This window comes from Cucurbita pepo, chromosome 17 (genome assembly GCF_057944985.1).
Source record: "Cucurbita pepo subsp. pepo isolate OVF chromosome 17, ASM5794498v1, whole genome shotgun sequence".
NCBI lineage: Eukaryota > Viridiplantae > Streptophyta > Magnoliopsida > Cucurbitales > Cucurbitaceae > Cucurbita > Cucurbita pepo.
The window spans coordinates 1,677,720-1,692,446 of record NC_141814.1 but is presented as its reverse complement, the minus strand read 5'-3'; the positions used below and the strand labels follow the sequence as shown (position 1 = coordinate 1,692,446).

At 38.0% G+C, this 14,727-nt stretch overlaps 2 protein-coding genes and 2 pseudogenes across 3 annotated transcripts; all 4 read right to left on the bottom strand.

Moving 5' to 3' along the window:
• Positions 1–51: 51 nt before the first annotated feature.
• Positions 52–1,593, bottom strand: LOC147787397 (protein NRT1/ PTR FAMILY 5.2 pseudogene; annotated as a pseudogene).
• Positions 1,594–2,046: 453 nt separating this feature from the next.
• On the bottom strand, positions 2,047–3,329 carry LOC111778712 (protein NRT1/ PTR FAMILY 5.2 pseudogene; annotated as a pseudogene). Its single transcript, XR_015413437.1, has 3 exons — positions 3,156–3,329; positions 2,425–2,971; positions 2,047–2,355 (listed from the first exon to the last, which is right to left on the bottom strand). The product of XR_015413437.1 is annotated as a protein NRT1/ PTR FAMILY 5.2 pseudogene (transcript).
• Positions 3,330–4,458: 1,129 nt separating this feature from the next.
• Positions 4,459–7,464, bottom strand: LOC147787396 (protein NRT1/ PTR FAMILY 5.2-like). Its single transcript, XM_023659367.2, has 5 exons — positions 7,061–7,464; positions 6,616–6,833; positions 5,937–6,502; positions 5,238–5,784; positions 4,459–5,009 (listed from the first exon to the last, which is right to left on the bottom strand). The coding sequence occupies exons 1-5, from the start codon at positions 7,173–7,175 to the stop codon at positions 4,683–4,685; spliced, it is 1,773 nt and encodes a 590-aa protein (XP_023515135.2). The 5' UTR covers positions 7,176–7,464; the 3' UTR covers positions 4,459–4,682.
• Positions 7,465–7,722: 258 nt separating this feature from the next.
• On the bottom strand, positions 7,723–12,197 carry LOC111779252 (protein NRT1/ PTR FAMILY 5.2). Its single transcript, XM_023659365.2, has 5 exons — positions 11,991–12,197; positions 11,180–11,397; positions 8,937–9,502; positions 8,235–8,781; positions 7,723–8,158 (listed from the first exon to the last, which is right to left on the bottom strand). Exons 1-5 carry the CDS (start codon positions 12,106–12,108, stop codon positions 7,832–7,834), a joined length of 1,776 nt encoding a protein of 591 aa, XP_023515133.2. The 5' UTR covers positions 12,109–12,197; the 3' UTR covers positions 7,723–7,831.
• Positions 12,198–14,727: the final 2,530 nt, after the last annotated feature.

The following is a 14,727-nucleotide window of genomic DNA, read 5'->3' as shown; positions in this document are numbered from 1 at the left end:
AAGTTAAAACATAATTAGTAACGTCATTTCTGATGATAATCATGTAAATTTCTATACACCCACATGAACTATAACACGAAACCGAGGATTAAGAGAAGCATTCCGAGATGGAACGAGAGAAATTAGAGAAATACCAATAATAAAGGAGCAAGCTTTCGAGCCACCCCTCTTGGAACGACGAACAGGGTTGCCCTTGAGGTCCACAGTCCCATCCTGAGTGTAATCATCAGCAACGCCTTCTTCGACAGCCATGGTTGTCTGTCTTGCAGCACAACAGTTCATACCCCCAAATTTTCATTTATAGAAAGAAAATTAAAAAAACAAATGATTACATTTTGACCCTTCCCCGTAAATTCAACCCCCACCTATCCACGTCCTATAAATATTGGCAAGTCGGTTTTGACGATCATTAGGTCAACTCCATCAAATTCATCGTATTATGAATAAATCTTAAATAAATAAATAAATAATATAATATAATAATAATAATAATAATTTATACGAGTCCGTATTATAAATTTTGAGTTAAACGGTAACTTAACGAAAGAAGTAGACTTTTTGAAAGTTTAAGGATATTATTAAATTTTGTGTTTTTTCGGTCTACTGAAACTATATAATAGTTTTAAATGAAACAAGTAGAAGGTGAAAGGTGATCCAAGAAACGTTGGGTCGTTTCTAACAAAGTTGAATCGACCCAACGAAAGTTCAGCTTTGTATACATAATACTTTGAAACGACGAGAAAGAAGATGAAGTTTAAGCAGTTGAGAATGGTGAAGAAGTCGTAGTAGTAGTCGAGATGGGATTAGTTCAGGTTGTTGAGGATCCACCCTTTTCTCCCATTGCGGCTCGTGATGTTGGAAACTGTTTTGAGAAGTATGCTACTGAGGAAATTTCCCATCCCGATTGATGTCGACGAGTAGGATGCCCCGATACTCTTCATACTCTCTGGGGCCTGTTAAGAATGTTAAGAATATGATTAAATTTATAATGACCCATCTATCAAAAAAATACGAACAAAATCGTTATGGAAGGAGATGTTAGGAATCACGGCTCTCCGTAGTATAATATTATCCACTTTGAGCATAACCTCTCGTGGCTTTGATTTGGACTTCCCCAAAAGGCCTCATACCCTTTGTTCGATCTTTGTGACCTCGACGTAGAAGATGTACCTGATCGTAGAGGAACTCAATCTTTGTGACCTCGACGAAGGCGTTGGCAATCCCCATGAGAATAAACTACGGCATCAAGATAAAGATACTCAACGGAACTTGGCCGCCACTCTCTACAACACCGTGCTCTCTCGCTACCGCTAGTCGCCGCCGCTCAACCAGAGCGTTGAAAAACATGATCACGGCATGGACGACGATCCTAGTTCCCATTCGCTATAGCAGAGTGATCCCTCTTGGGTTTTTGGTGAATTTCCTCATCATCTTGACGAAGATTCGGTCGTAAATTACGATGCTGATGAGTAGCGAAATCGTGATGAAGGCATTCAAGCTCGCCGGTGGGATGCTGAACTTGCCAATTTTTCGATCCAGGGTGGTGCTCTGTTTAATGAAAAGAGTGTTGAATTGAGCCAACATGATACTCGGGATAATGGTTGCGATGAGAATTGGGATCATTAGCAAAAAAAAAAAAAATTCATAGATAATTACTCCAGTCTTGTACCAATGAAGATGGTATTCATTACTTATAAACTAATCATCATTACTTCCTCCTAATAATTCTCAACAATTATCCCCTCGAACAAAGCATCTCTCTTTAATACTCTCTCTTTAATCGAGACTCGACTCTTTCTTTGGAGCTCTTGAACAAAATACACATTTATTCGACACTTGAGTCACTTTTAACTATACCTTTAGAACTCACAATTTCTTTTTCGACACTTGAGGATTCTATTCACATGAATAAGTTAAATGTATGACTCTGATACCATGTTAAGAACCACGAGCCTCGTAATGATAATATTTTGTCCATTTTGATCCTAAGAGAAATACAATAAATTAAGGATCTCTTTTTATCCAAATCACCAGCAAAATCGGAATTTAATGTGGGTTGTTTGATTCATTACATGATTCGGTGAGCAATTTTTTGGAGTCTGAAAGTTCAGCTTTGTATACATAATACTTCGAAACGACGAAAAAAAAGATAAAATTTAAGCAATTGAGAATAGTGAAGAAGGCGTAGTAGTAGTCGAGATGGGATGCGTTCAAGTTGTTGATGATCCACCCTTTCCCGCCATGGCGGCTGTTGATGTTGGAAACCGATTTGAGAAGTACGCTACTGAGGAAATTTCCGACACCGATTGATGTCGACGAGTAGGATGCCCCGAGACTCTTCATACTCTCAGGGGCCTATTAAGAACATGAATAAATCTCAGCTATCAAAAAATACAAACAAAACCGTTATAAAAGGAGATGTACCTGATTGTAGAAGAACTCGACCTTTGAGACCTCCATGAAGACATTGGCAATCCCCATGAGAATAAACTGCGGCAGCAAGATGAAGATACTCAACGGAACTTGACCGCCACTCTCAACAACACCGTGCTCTCTCGCCGCCACCAACCGCCGCCGCTCAACTAGACAGCTAACAAACATGATCAAAGCATAGATGACGATTCTAGTTCCCATCCGCTGTAGTAGAGTGATCCCTCTTGGATTCTTGGTGAATTTTCTCATTATCTTAACAAAGATTCGGTCGTAAAGTACAATGCTGACGAGCAGCGAAACGTTGACGAAGGCGATCAAGCTCGCCGGTGGGATGCTAAAGTTGCCGACTTTTCGATACAAAGTGGTGCCCTGTTTTATGAACAGAGTATTGACTTGAGCCAACATGATGCTTGGGATAAAGGTCGCGAAGAGAAATGGTATCATTCGGATCATTTGCTTTGTTTCTTCCACTTCGGTTACCCTGGAGAGCCGCCATGGATGAGTCGAACCAGTTCGGATTGAAGCTTTGTTGAGGAAGCTGAGGGAGAAGAAAAAAAAGAAACCCTAATGAAAGTTTGTTAGAGAATGATCATGAATTTATAAGTAAGGAAATACATCTCTATTGACACTGAAGCCCAAAGTAAAATTATAAGAGCTGTTTAAAGTAGACAACATCATACACTGACTGTGTAGACGTAATTTGATATAATTTCGGAACATACCTCAAAGTGGGAGTGGGCTCCATCCTAAACTTCTTCTTCTTCGTACTCTTCCAAGTCCCACTCATACAGCTCCTTAGCCTCCCTCGGCAGCGGCAGTTTCCGGCTGTTGATGGCGGCGACAATGACCTTAGCCATCCGAGTAAAAGGGCTTCCGGCGGGAACCTTGTGGCGGTAGAAGGGAATTCCGGCGACAAAAATGGCCGTAGCAATGGCAAGGCCAGCAGTTGGAAGGCCGTAATCAAGGGTCCACCCATTGTTGTCTTGAATGTAAACATATGCTGAACATCCACCAGTTGAAAAATGATATTTTTTGATTCTTCTCCTTTGGGTGGAAGTCGTCGAACTGGTCGGCCCCGATCGTCGAGATGTTTGGCATGGTTCCGCCTATGCCGATCACGACGATGTAGAGTGCACCGAAGTAGAGGGCAAGCTGCAGCGTGGAGGGCTTGTCGCAGTGGCCGGCGGTTGGTTGGGCGCACGATGGCAGCTTTTGCATCGGGAGTGAGACGGCCAATTGTTAGAAGGATCATGCCCTATGTTTGTATTAACCATGTTAGTATTGGAACATGTTGTAACACAGAGTTAATGTTATTTTAAAAATTTTATGGATATTTTTTAAATATAATATTAATAGTAAGAGTTAATAAAATTTAAAATTTTAAGAATTAATAAAAAAAAAAGAAAAAAAGAGAGAGCACGTACCAATAAGTAGACAACAGAGGTGATGATAAAGGTCCAAAGATAAGCATCAGCAACATAAGCACCCAAAATAGGAGTCATCCAGACAACCCCAACCCAATTTGTGACATGGTTGGATGCATTAACAATACCTTGGTGTAGTCTAGTCGTCAAATATATCTCTAAGTTCGAAGATATCCCATAAAACGCCATTTTTTCGAGCACTTCATACACTATTCACAACACCCATATTTCTACCCCCCTTCGGGGAACAGCGATAAGGTTGATACAACATAGTTTGTATGTTGAGCGTCCTTGCTGGCACACCGCCTCGTGTCTACCCCCCTTCGGGGAACAGCGATAAGGTTGACACATCGTTCGGTGTCTAGCTCTAATACCATTTGTAACGATCCAGATCCACCGATAGCCGATATTGTCCTCTTTGAACTTCCCCTCAAGATTTTAAAACTCGTATGCTAGTCTGCTAGTAGAAGGTTTCCACACCCTTGTAAACGTGGTTTGTTCTCCTCTTGAACCAATGTGGGACATCACAATAATAATAATAATTTATACGAATAAGTATTATAAATTTTGAGTTAAATGGTAACTTAAAGAAAGAAATAGACTTTTTGAAAGTTGAAGGATATTATTAAATTGGGTGTTTCTCAACATACAAACTATATATTAGTTTTAAATGAAACAAGTAGAAGGTGGAAGGTGATCAAAGAAACGTCGGTTCATTCTCCAAAGATGACGAAAGAAAAGCTTCGAGCTTCTTCAATGGCGAAAGCCTCTAAAGTTCATCGATTTCTGAACTTTTACAAACCACTTCAGTTTTTTTTGGAGATGTTAATGTGAGTTGTTTGATTCATTAGATGGTGTCTTCTCCTCCAATTCTTGTGTGAGTAATTTGATGGAGTCTGAAAGTTCAGCTTTGTATACATAATACTTTGAAACGACGAGAAAGAAGATGAAGTTTAAGCAGTTGAGAACGGTGAAAAGGCCGTAGTAGTAGTCGAGATGGGATTCGTTCAGGTTGTTGAGGATCCACCCTTTTCTCCCATTGCGGCTCGTGATTTTGGAAACTGTTTTGAGAAGTACGCTACTGAGGAAATTCCCGATCCCGATTGATGTCGACGAGTAGGATGCCCCGATGCTCTTCATACTCTCTGGTGCCTGTTAAGAACGTTAAGAACGTTAAGAACATGATTAAATTTATAATAACCCATCTATCAAAAAAATACGAATAAAATCGTTATGGAAGGAGATGTTAGAATTCATTGCTCTCCATAACATTATAATATTATCCATTTTGAGCATAAGCTCTTATGGCTTTGATTTGGGCTTCCCAAAAGGCCTTATACCCTTTGTTCGATCTTTGTAACCTCGACATAGAAGATGTACCTGATCGTAAAAGAACTCAATCTTTGTGACCTCTACGAAGGCATCGGCAATCCCCATGAGAATAAACTGCGGCATCAAGATGAAGATACTCAACGGAACTTGACCGCCACTCTCTACAACACCGTGCTCTCTCGCTGCCACTAGTCGCCGCCGCTCAACCAAAGCGCTGACAAACATGATCACGGCATGGACGACGATCCCAGTTCCCATTCGTTGTAGCAGAGTGATCCCTCTTGGGTTCTTGGTGAATTTCCTCATCATCTTGACAAAGATTCGGTCGTAAATTACAATGCTGATGAGTAGCGAAATGGTGATGAAGGCATTCAAACTTGCCGGTGGGATGCTGAACTTGCCAATTTTTCGATCCAGAGTGGTGCCCTGTTTTATGAAAAGAGTGTTGGATTGAGCCAACATGATACTCGGGATAATGGTTGCGATGAGAATTGGGATCATTCGGATCATTTGCTTTGTTTCTTCCACTTCCGTTACTGTGCAGAGCCGCCATGAATCGGTTGAACCAGTTTGGATCGAAGCTTTGTTGAGGAAGCTGAAGGAGAACAAAAGAAGAGACTATTAAAAATCACGACTTTCTTTAATGATATGATATTATCCACTTTATTGTAGTCTTCTCAAGTATTTTTTACTTATAAATGCATGATAATTCCCTAAATTAGTCAATGTGGGACGAGGACTCTCTACCTCAAAGTGGGAGTGGCCTCCATCCTAAACTTCTTCTTCTTCGTATACTCTTCCAAGTCCAACTCGTACAGCTCCTTAGCCTCCTTGGGCAGCGGCAGTTTCCGCTTCTTGATGGCGGCGATAAAAACCTTAACCATCCGAGTAAAGGGACTTCCGGCGGGAACCTTGTGGCGGTAGAATGGAGTTCCGGCGATAAAAATAGCAATAGAAATGGCAAGGCCAGCAGTTGGAAGGGCATAACCAAGCGTCCACCCAATGTTTTCTTGAATGTAAACAAGGATTATGTTGGCAAAAAAGCCGCCAAAGAAAATGCCGAACATCCACCAGTTGAAAAATGATATCTTTTGGTGCTTCTCCTTCGGGTGGAAGTCGTCGAACTGGTCCGCCCCGATCGTCGAGATGTTTGGCTTCGTGCCTCCCGTGCCGACCGCTAAGATGTAGAGTGCACCAAAGTAGAACCCAAGCTGCAGCGCGGAGGGCTTGTCGCAGTGGCCGACGGTTGGTTGGGGGCACAATGGCGGCTTTAGCGACGGGATTGAGACGGCCATTGTTAAAAAGGACATTCCCTGTATTATTAACCATGTTAGTGTGAACTCTTCAAATAATTCAATTTCAAAAGTTTCATTAATACCCGTGATTCATTTTTAAAAGTTAATACAAAAAAAGAGAGAGGACGTACCATTAAGTAGACAACCGAAGCAGCCATGAAGGTCCAAAAGCGACCCAGATAGGCGTCAGCAATATAAGCACCCAAAACAGGAGTCATCCAGACAACCCCAACCCAGTTTGTGACATTGTTAGACGCCGTAACAATACCTTGTTGTAGTCTAACCGTCAAATATATCACTAAGTTCGAAGATATCCCATAAAACGCCATCCTTTCGAACACTTCATACACTGTTCACAACACCCATATATTTCTTTTTTTAACTAACACTATCTTACAAATCAAATTCAAACCGACAGTATAAACTCAAAAGTAAGTCAAATTCACACTATATAACTATTACGCTCATTTCTCATGATTTATGGTGTAAATTTCTATAAACCCACGTGAACTAAAACACGAAATCGAGGATCGAGAGAAGCGTATCGAGATCGAAAGAAAGAAAGGAGAGAAATACCGATAATAAAGGAGCAAGCTTTCCAGCCACCCCTCTTGGAGCGACGAACAGGGTTGCCCTTGAGATCCACAGTCCCATCCTGTGTGTAGTCATCAGCAACGCCTTCGATAGCCATCACCAAATCTCTTACGGCACAACAACAAAAGTTAATAAAAAATTCATAGCCCAATTTTGCATTTATAGAAAAAAAAAAAGATTATAAAAAATTAAAAAGACAGACAGGAAATTACTGTTTTGTCTTTTACTTTCCTTTTGTGGATAATTGTAACTTCCCTCATTAAAGCTTTCTTAAATTACCATTTTGACCCTTACCCGTAAATTCATTCCCCACCTAACCACGTCCTATAAATATTGCCAAAACTCATAAAGATACTGAAATTTATTTATAAACAAACATCCAAACCAAAATGTTGGGAAAAAAAATTAATTAAAAATTCATTTTTTTTAAAAGGAATTTGACTTTATTTTAATTTTGGGTGAATTATAAATTTCTACGCGTCACCATTTGTTTTTTTAGTTGCATGAGCGAGAATAATTTTTATACCCGATTCAGTAAATTTACAATTTTTGTTTGTTCGATCGTTCCTCTTGTTTGTAGAACGAAATGGAAGTAAAATAACCGCTAACCATTTTGGTTTAAAAAACTAGATTTACTATGCGTGGGATAAACTATATAATCATATTATTTGCACGATCGGAAATTAAATGAAGAAACAAGTACAAGCTTCGAGCTTCTTCAATGGCGAACGCCTCTAAAGTTCATTGGAGATGTTAATATGGGTTGTTTGATTCTTTTGATGGAGCCTTCTCTTTCAGTTCTTCGGAGAGTAATTTTATGGAGTCTGAAACTTCGGCTTTGTATATGTAATACCTTGAAACGAAGAGGAAGAAGATGAAGTTTAAGCAGTTGAGAATGGCGAAGAAGGCGTAGTAGTAGTCGAGATGGGATGCGTTTAGGTTGTTGAGGATCCACCCCTTCCGCCCATTGCGGCTTGTGATGTCGGAAACTGTTGCTAGAAGGAAGCTACTGAGGAAATTTCCGGTCCCGATTGCTGTCGTTGAGTATGATGTTCCGAGACTCTTCATACTCTCTGGTGCCTGATGTTAAGAATATGAATAAATGATTAAATTTATAACGATTGAGTTATGACTAAATGGATTAAACGAGACTTACTTGATCGTAGAAGAATTCAATTTTGGAGACCTCCATGAAGGCATCGGCAACCCCCATGAGAATAAACTGCGGTAGCAAGATGAAGATACTTAACGGAACTTGGCTGCCACTCTCAACAACACCGTGCTCTCTGGCTGCCGCCAGCCGCCGCCGCTCAACTAGACAGCTGACAACCATGATCAAGGTATGGAGGACAATCCCAGTTCCCATCCGTTGTAGTAGAGTGATCCCTCTAGGATTCTTGGTGAATTTTCTCATGATCTTGACGAAGAATCGGTCGTAAATTACGACGCTGACGAGCAGCGTAGCGGTGACGAAGGCACTCAAGCTCGCCGGTGGGATTTTAAAGTTGCCGACTTTTCGATCCAGAGTGGTGCCTTGTTTTATGAAAAGAGTATTGACTTGAGCCAACATGATGCTTGGGACAAAGGTTGCGAATAGAATTGGGATCATTCGAATCATTTGCTTTGTTTCTTCCACTTCGGTTACTGTGCAGAGTCGCCATGGATCGGTTGAACCCGTTTGGATCGAAGCTTTGTTGAGTGAGCTAAGGGAGAACAAAAGAAGAGACGGTGAGCTAATAAACTAATTATAATAGAACAAGTTACTAAAGAACTTTACGAGAATTGTTCGTGTTTTCTCCGCTATAAATACTTGTTTAGACATATTTGGATGGCGGGTGAAATTGGAAAGGAGAGTTACCTCAAAGTGGGAGTGGCCTCCATCCTAAACTTCTTCTTCTTGGTGTACTCTTCAAAGTTCCACTCATAGAGTTCCTTAGCGTCCCTTGGCAGCGGCAGTTTCCGGTTGTTGATGGCGGCGACAATAACCTTAGCCATCCGAGTAAAGGGGCTTCCGGCGGGAACCTTGTGGCGGTAGAAGGGAATTCCGACGACAAAAATACCAATAGAAACGGCAAGGCCAATAGTTGGAAGGCCATAACCAAGGGTCCACCCAATGTTGTCTTGAATGTAAACAAGAATTATGTTGGCAAAAAGAGTGCCAAAGAAAATGCTGAACATCCACCAGTTGAAAAATGATAGCTTTTGCTTCTTCTCCTTCGGGTGGAAGTCGTCGAACTGGTCCGCCCCGATCGTCGAGATGTTTGGCTTCGTGCCGCCCGTGCCGACCGCTAAGATGTAGAGTGCACCAAAGTAGACGGCAAGCTGCAGCGTGGAGGCCTTCTGGCAGTGGCCGGAGTTCGGCTGGTCGCACGATGGCGGCCTTAAGGTTGGAAGGGAGACAGCCATTGTAAGAAGGGACATGCCCTGTGTGTTAACAACGTTAGTATTCCAACATGTTGTAAGAGGGAAAACAATAATAAAATACATATTATTTTCTTTTTTACAAAGAAAAAAACAGTGTTTACTTCAATATTATTTTTTAATCCAAATATTTAAAATAAATTAATAAAAATATGTTTTTTTTTTGGCTTTCATTTAATAATAATAATACTCTTAAATCTAAAAAGTTGAAAAATAGTTTTATAGTTAGTTTTGGTCTAAAACTAATTTATTTTTAAATTTTCTTTAATTTTTTTTAAAAATACTATTTTTAAATTTTTTTTAAAAAATTAAGAGTATTAATCAAATAAACTACTAATTATTTCATCTAAAACTAAAGGTTTCTTTTTAAGTTAGAATATTAAAGATATTATTTTTGAAACATACAAAATTAAAGTGTTTTTATTAATTTAACCTAAATATTATATTATATTATATATATATATATATATATAATTTTTAACAAATATATATATTAAAAATGGTTCTAAAAAAATATAAATATCTTAAACTATTAAAAAGTTAGGTTGAAAAGATTGGGAAAAGGTAAAATTTTCAAACAAGTTGGTTAAAATAAAAAAATTAGATTCCAAAAGATTCTTTAAACTCTTTAATTTTAAGTCTCTTCAATCCCAAAAGCTAAAGGTTGATTTTTTAAGCCAATTATAAGCTTGAAAAGTGCACAAAGATGATGATAGACCAAATATTATAAGATTCTTTTAGTCAACTTAAAATAAATAAATTTAAATTCTAAAATAATTAAATTCCAAAATAAAGAATTATAAATAAATAAATAAATAAATTGAAAAGCTTCCTAGTGTTTAAAAAAATTAATGACTCGAAAAATTTAATAAATTAAATGAGTTGAGTTTAATTAAGTTCCATGGAACTGGTTTCAATTCTATATGCATATATTTATTTAATTTTGTAATTATTTGTTCTCTAACTATTTTTAAAATAATTTATAATATTTAGTTTTATTATTAACAAAAATTTAAATAAATGATTAAAACAACTCGAAGTAGTCGGGTTAAAATTTTTACTATGCAAACAATTGGGTCGAGTCTAAAAAATGTTCAAACTCAATCGAACTCAACCCACAGACACCACTATTTATTTTCAGCAAAATAGATTCGAAATTAAATATTTATTTTAATTTATATTGATAGCTCATATTAGTCAAAAGTGAGAGTGATTGAATAAAACATTTTAGTAAAAAATTGAGGAACAAGACAAGATTCATAGTCAACATTTGTGACTAAATTATTGGTTCCTTATTATCGGTGATGTCCGAATTTCAATAAATAAATAATTAATAGAAAAAGCAATCACGACCGTAGATATTTCACGTAATCCAATATTCAATAATTCAACCTCAATTTTTAAATTTTAAAAAGTTTAATAATTAATAAGTTTCTCTAGGCTTGTGATTCCTTAAGAGTATTTTATTTTATTTGCATTATGGTCCATTTAAAAATTGATATTACGTACAAAGATTCTATAACTTGTTCTTATCTTTTTCTTTTAAGATGATATTAATGTTCTTAATTGATGGTTTGGAAGCTTGAGATTGTTCTTCGGGATGAATCGAGTCGTTCAATTAGTTCTCGTTCGTTGGTTCTAATATTTTAGAAAGAAAATAACGGGGAAGAGATGACTTACTGATAAATAGATAATTGAGGCGATGATGAAGGTCCAGAAGCGACCGAGATAGGCATCAGCAACATAAGCACCCAAGATAGGAGTCATCCAAACAGCCCCAACCCAATTTGTGACATTGTTGGATGCTGTAACAGTGCCTTGCCCAAGTCTAGTCGTCAAATATATCAATAAATTCGAAGATATCCCGTAAAACGCCATCCTTTCGAATACTTCATATACTGTGTAACAAAACCCATGTTTCTGTTTCTTAAAAATCGAACTTAAAATACTAAAAAACGAAAAATTTACAGTACTATGAGAATATGTTTACACTACTATCATGTGCCCTATCTAACTCCAAAAAGCATTTCGACTTTAGCCCGACTTTTAGACTGAGCTAGGTTTGTCATGTGATGTGCTGAACTAAACTCTCTAGTGTTTGTCTAGCTACATAATTCATGAAAGAGAAAAAAAGAGATTGGTTCCATGTGAAATATGAACCAACCATCATGAGTAGATAAGATATTTCACAAAAAAAAAAAAAAAAAAAAAAAAAAAAAAAAAAGTGTAATAACCTAAACTCACTCATGCCGTTGTTTTTTTTGGTATTTTTCTCCAAACACGTTTGTTAGGGAGAGATTTTAATCAAAACCCGAGTTCAAATTCACGCTATATAACTGTATGACGATCTAATTTAACCAATATCATCGAGCTAAAACATAATGAACAGTATCATACTTCAAGATTGGTAGCGTAAATTTCTACATCGGCACCTAAGTTCTAACACGAAACGGAGAATCGAGAGAAACGTTTGAAGAAAGGAGAGAAGTACCAACGACGAAGGAGCAAGCTCGCCAGCCACCCCTCTGGGAGCGACGAACAGGGTTGCCCTTGAGATCCACAGTCCCATCCTGTGTGTAGTCATCGGCAAGGCCTTGTTCGACAGCCATGGTTGTCTGTCTTCTAATTGTGAGCCTCTTATGGTGCTGTCCTGTGCTACACACATACACAATTCATACCCCAAATTTTCATTTATAGGCAATCAAACAAGTGGGAACCAAAAAGGAGAGAAAAAGAACAGACATTTACTGTTTTGTTTTGTATATTAATTAATTTCTCTTATTAAAAGCTTGTTAAATGACCCTTTTGACCTTTCACCTACCCGAGCTCTACCTTTGCTATAAAACCTAAGAAAGTAAGTTACTATGTGTATGTATATGAAGGGAAGTAAAATGAGAGAAGCTTGAAGATGGTTTTTTTTTTTTTTTTTTTTTTTTTTTTGGTGAAAACAAATTCATTTAAGAAACCGACCTAGAAAGAGAGTCGTTTTTCTTATTGATAGTGGAAGAAACACGATTTGAAAAACACGTGAATTAAAAGACCAAATTGTCTACCAGTGAGGAAGAATCAAAGTTTATAGAAGACGAAGCAACAAAAGGAAGCAGATGTTAAGAAACGAGTGTGGTATGGGTAACAGCTTAAACCCATCAGTTAATTATCTGTTTTAATCTCACGGTTTTAAAACGCATCTACTAGGGAGATATTTATAAGGAATCTTTGTTCCTCTCTTCAAACAATGTGGAATCTCACAATCTACTCCCTTGGAGGCCCAATGTAAGGACCGAGATCCACTGCTACCAGATATTGTCCTCTTTGGGCTTTTCCTTTCGGGCTTCCTCTGAATGCTTTAAAACGCGTCTGCTAGGGGAAGGTTTCCACACCCTTATAAATGGTGGTTTGTTCTCCTCCCCAACCAATGTGGGACATCATATCCAACGTCCTCGCTTGCACATCGCATGGTATCAAACTCTAATACCATTTGGAACAGTCCAAACTCGCCGTTAGCATATATTATCCGTTTTGGCCCGTTACGTATCGCTATCAGCCTCACAATTTTAAAACGCATTTACTAAAAAGAAATTTCCGAGCTCAAAATAGTTAAGAACTTGATAGAACTTCTCTACGATCCTTCGCTCATTTCCTCTACTTAGAAAAAAAGGTTTTTGTTTTGGATAATATCAAAACTTGAAGTGGTTGGTTCTTTTTTGTTTAAATATTGTCCATTCCAAGTGGGTATTCCAAGCAAAGATTCGGTTGTTTGGGACTGGACATTTCTGAAAAGAATGAACAAAAATAAAGTAGTAGATGTCGACGTTGAATCATTAATACCAATGGGTTTCATTTGTTAGGACTAAAAATTAGGTTAATTACTTAGATCTTCGAGTTCGAGATACCCATACGCATGAACGAACTTGATCTTCGAGTCCAAGATACTCATATGCATGAACAAACTTGATTTTTGATACTTATATACATGAACGAACTAGATCTTCGAGTAGAGATATCCATATGTATGAACAAATTTTTATACCACATGAACAAGTTAAAAAAAAAAATTAAAAGTTATTTTCTACATGCACATGTTTATATCGATGACTTCTGTTAGATGATAAAAGTCCCACATCGGCTCATTTAGGAAATGATTGGGTTTATAATGAAAGAGGGTATGATGTCTTTTCGGGAAGTCCAAAGCAAAGCCATGAGAGCTTATGCTCAAAGTAGACAATATCATACCATTGTAGAGAGTCGTGTTCGTCTAACATAGTATCAGGCGAAGATGGGCAGATATTTGATCTGTAGGACCAAAATTAAAGTATTGAAAAGTCAGAGGCGCATGCAGCTGTACCGGACGAAGGCGGGGCCAGCGCGGCCATTGGGCTGCCTAAATGGGCTCCACACCACACTACCCTCGCTCCATCCCGCCCTTTCATAGCACATAAGACTTTTTTTGTCAATTTTTTTTTTTTTTTTAAATGTGTTCAATGCAAGCACTGGTAAGGAAAGCTAAAAAAAAAATAATAATAAAAAAAAAATAATAATAATAATCATGAATTCTTTAAGAGAGTAATATGAAAAACCTGTTCATAACTTTATTTTGTAATTCAAGCCATATATTAGGAGGATTCACAGCCTAAGAATGTCAAGTGGATATCAGCCACCAAAGTTTCAACAATTTCGATGGGATGAACTATTAATTGAAAGTTTGGAGCTTTTGAAAAGGCGTTTCTCAACTCTATAGTACACGGGAAATAGTCGGCACGCTTATAACGAATGTTAGTGCCCGAAAGGGAAATAGGGTCTAGCCCTACTATGACTAGTGCCTCACACCGTCCGGTAACTAGCTCTGATACCATTTGTAACAGCCTAAACCCATTACTACTAGATCAGGTCTAAGCCGACCACGACACGAAAATATATCACAATGAATGAACTACTAAATAGTAGATCAGTTATTCAAGGCTTCAATAAAGGTGGCTAACGAGCAATCGACCGAATGCGTTTAAAAGAAACAACAACTTTAAAGCAATCTAGAAAGGGAAAAGAAAGGACAAATAAAGAAAAGGGCAAATTGAATGTTTAGAAGTGAAAGGTTGGGAACCGCATAATATGGAGTCGTAATCATTTAGGGTTTCAACCAAAAATTTCTTCAAGTCTCCATCACCTTTGACAACTCCCTACCACCTTTGTTATTGGAACCTTTTTTAGGGAAGCAATTGACACTTATTGCC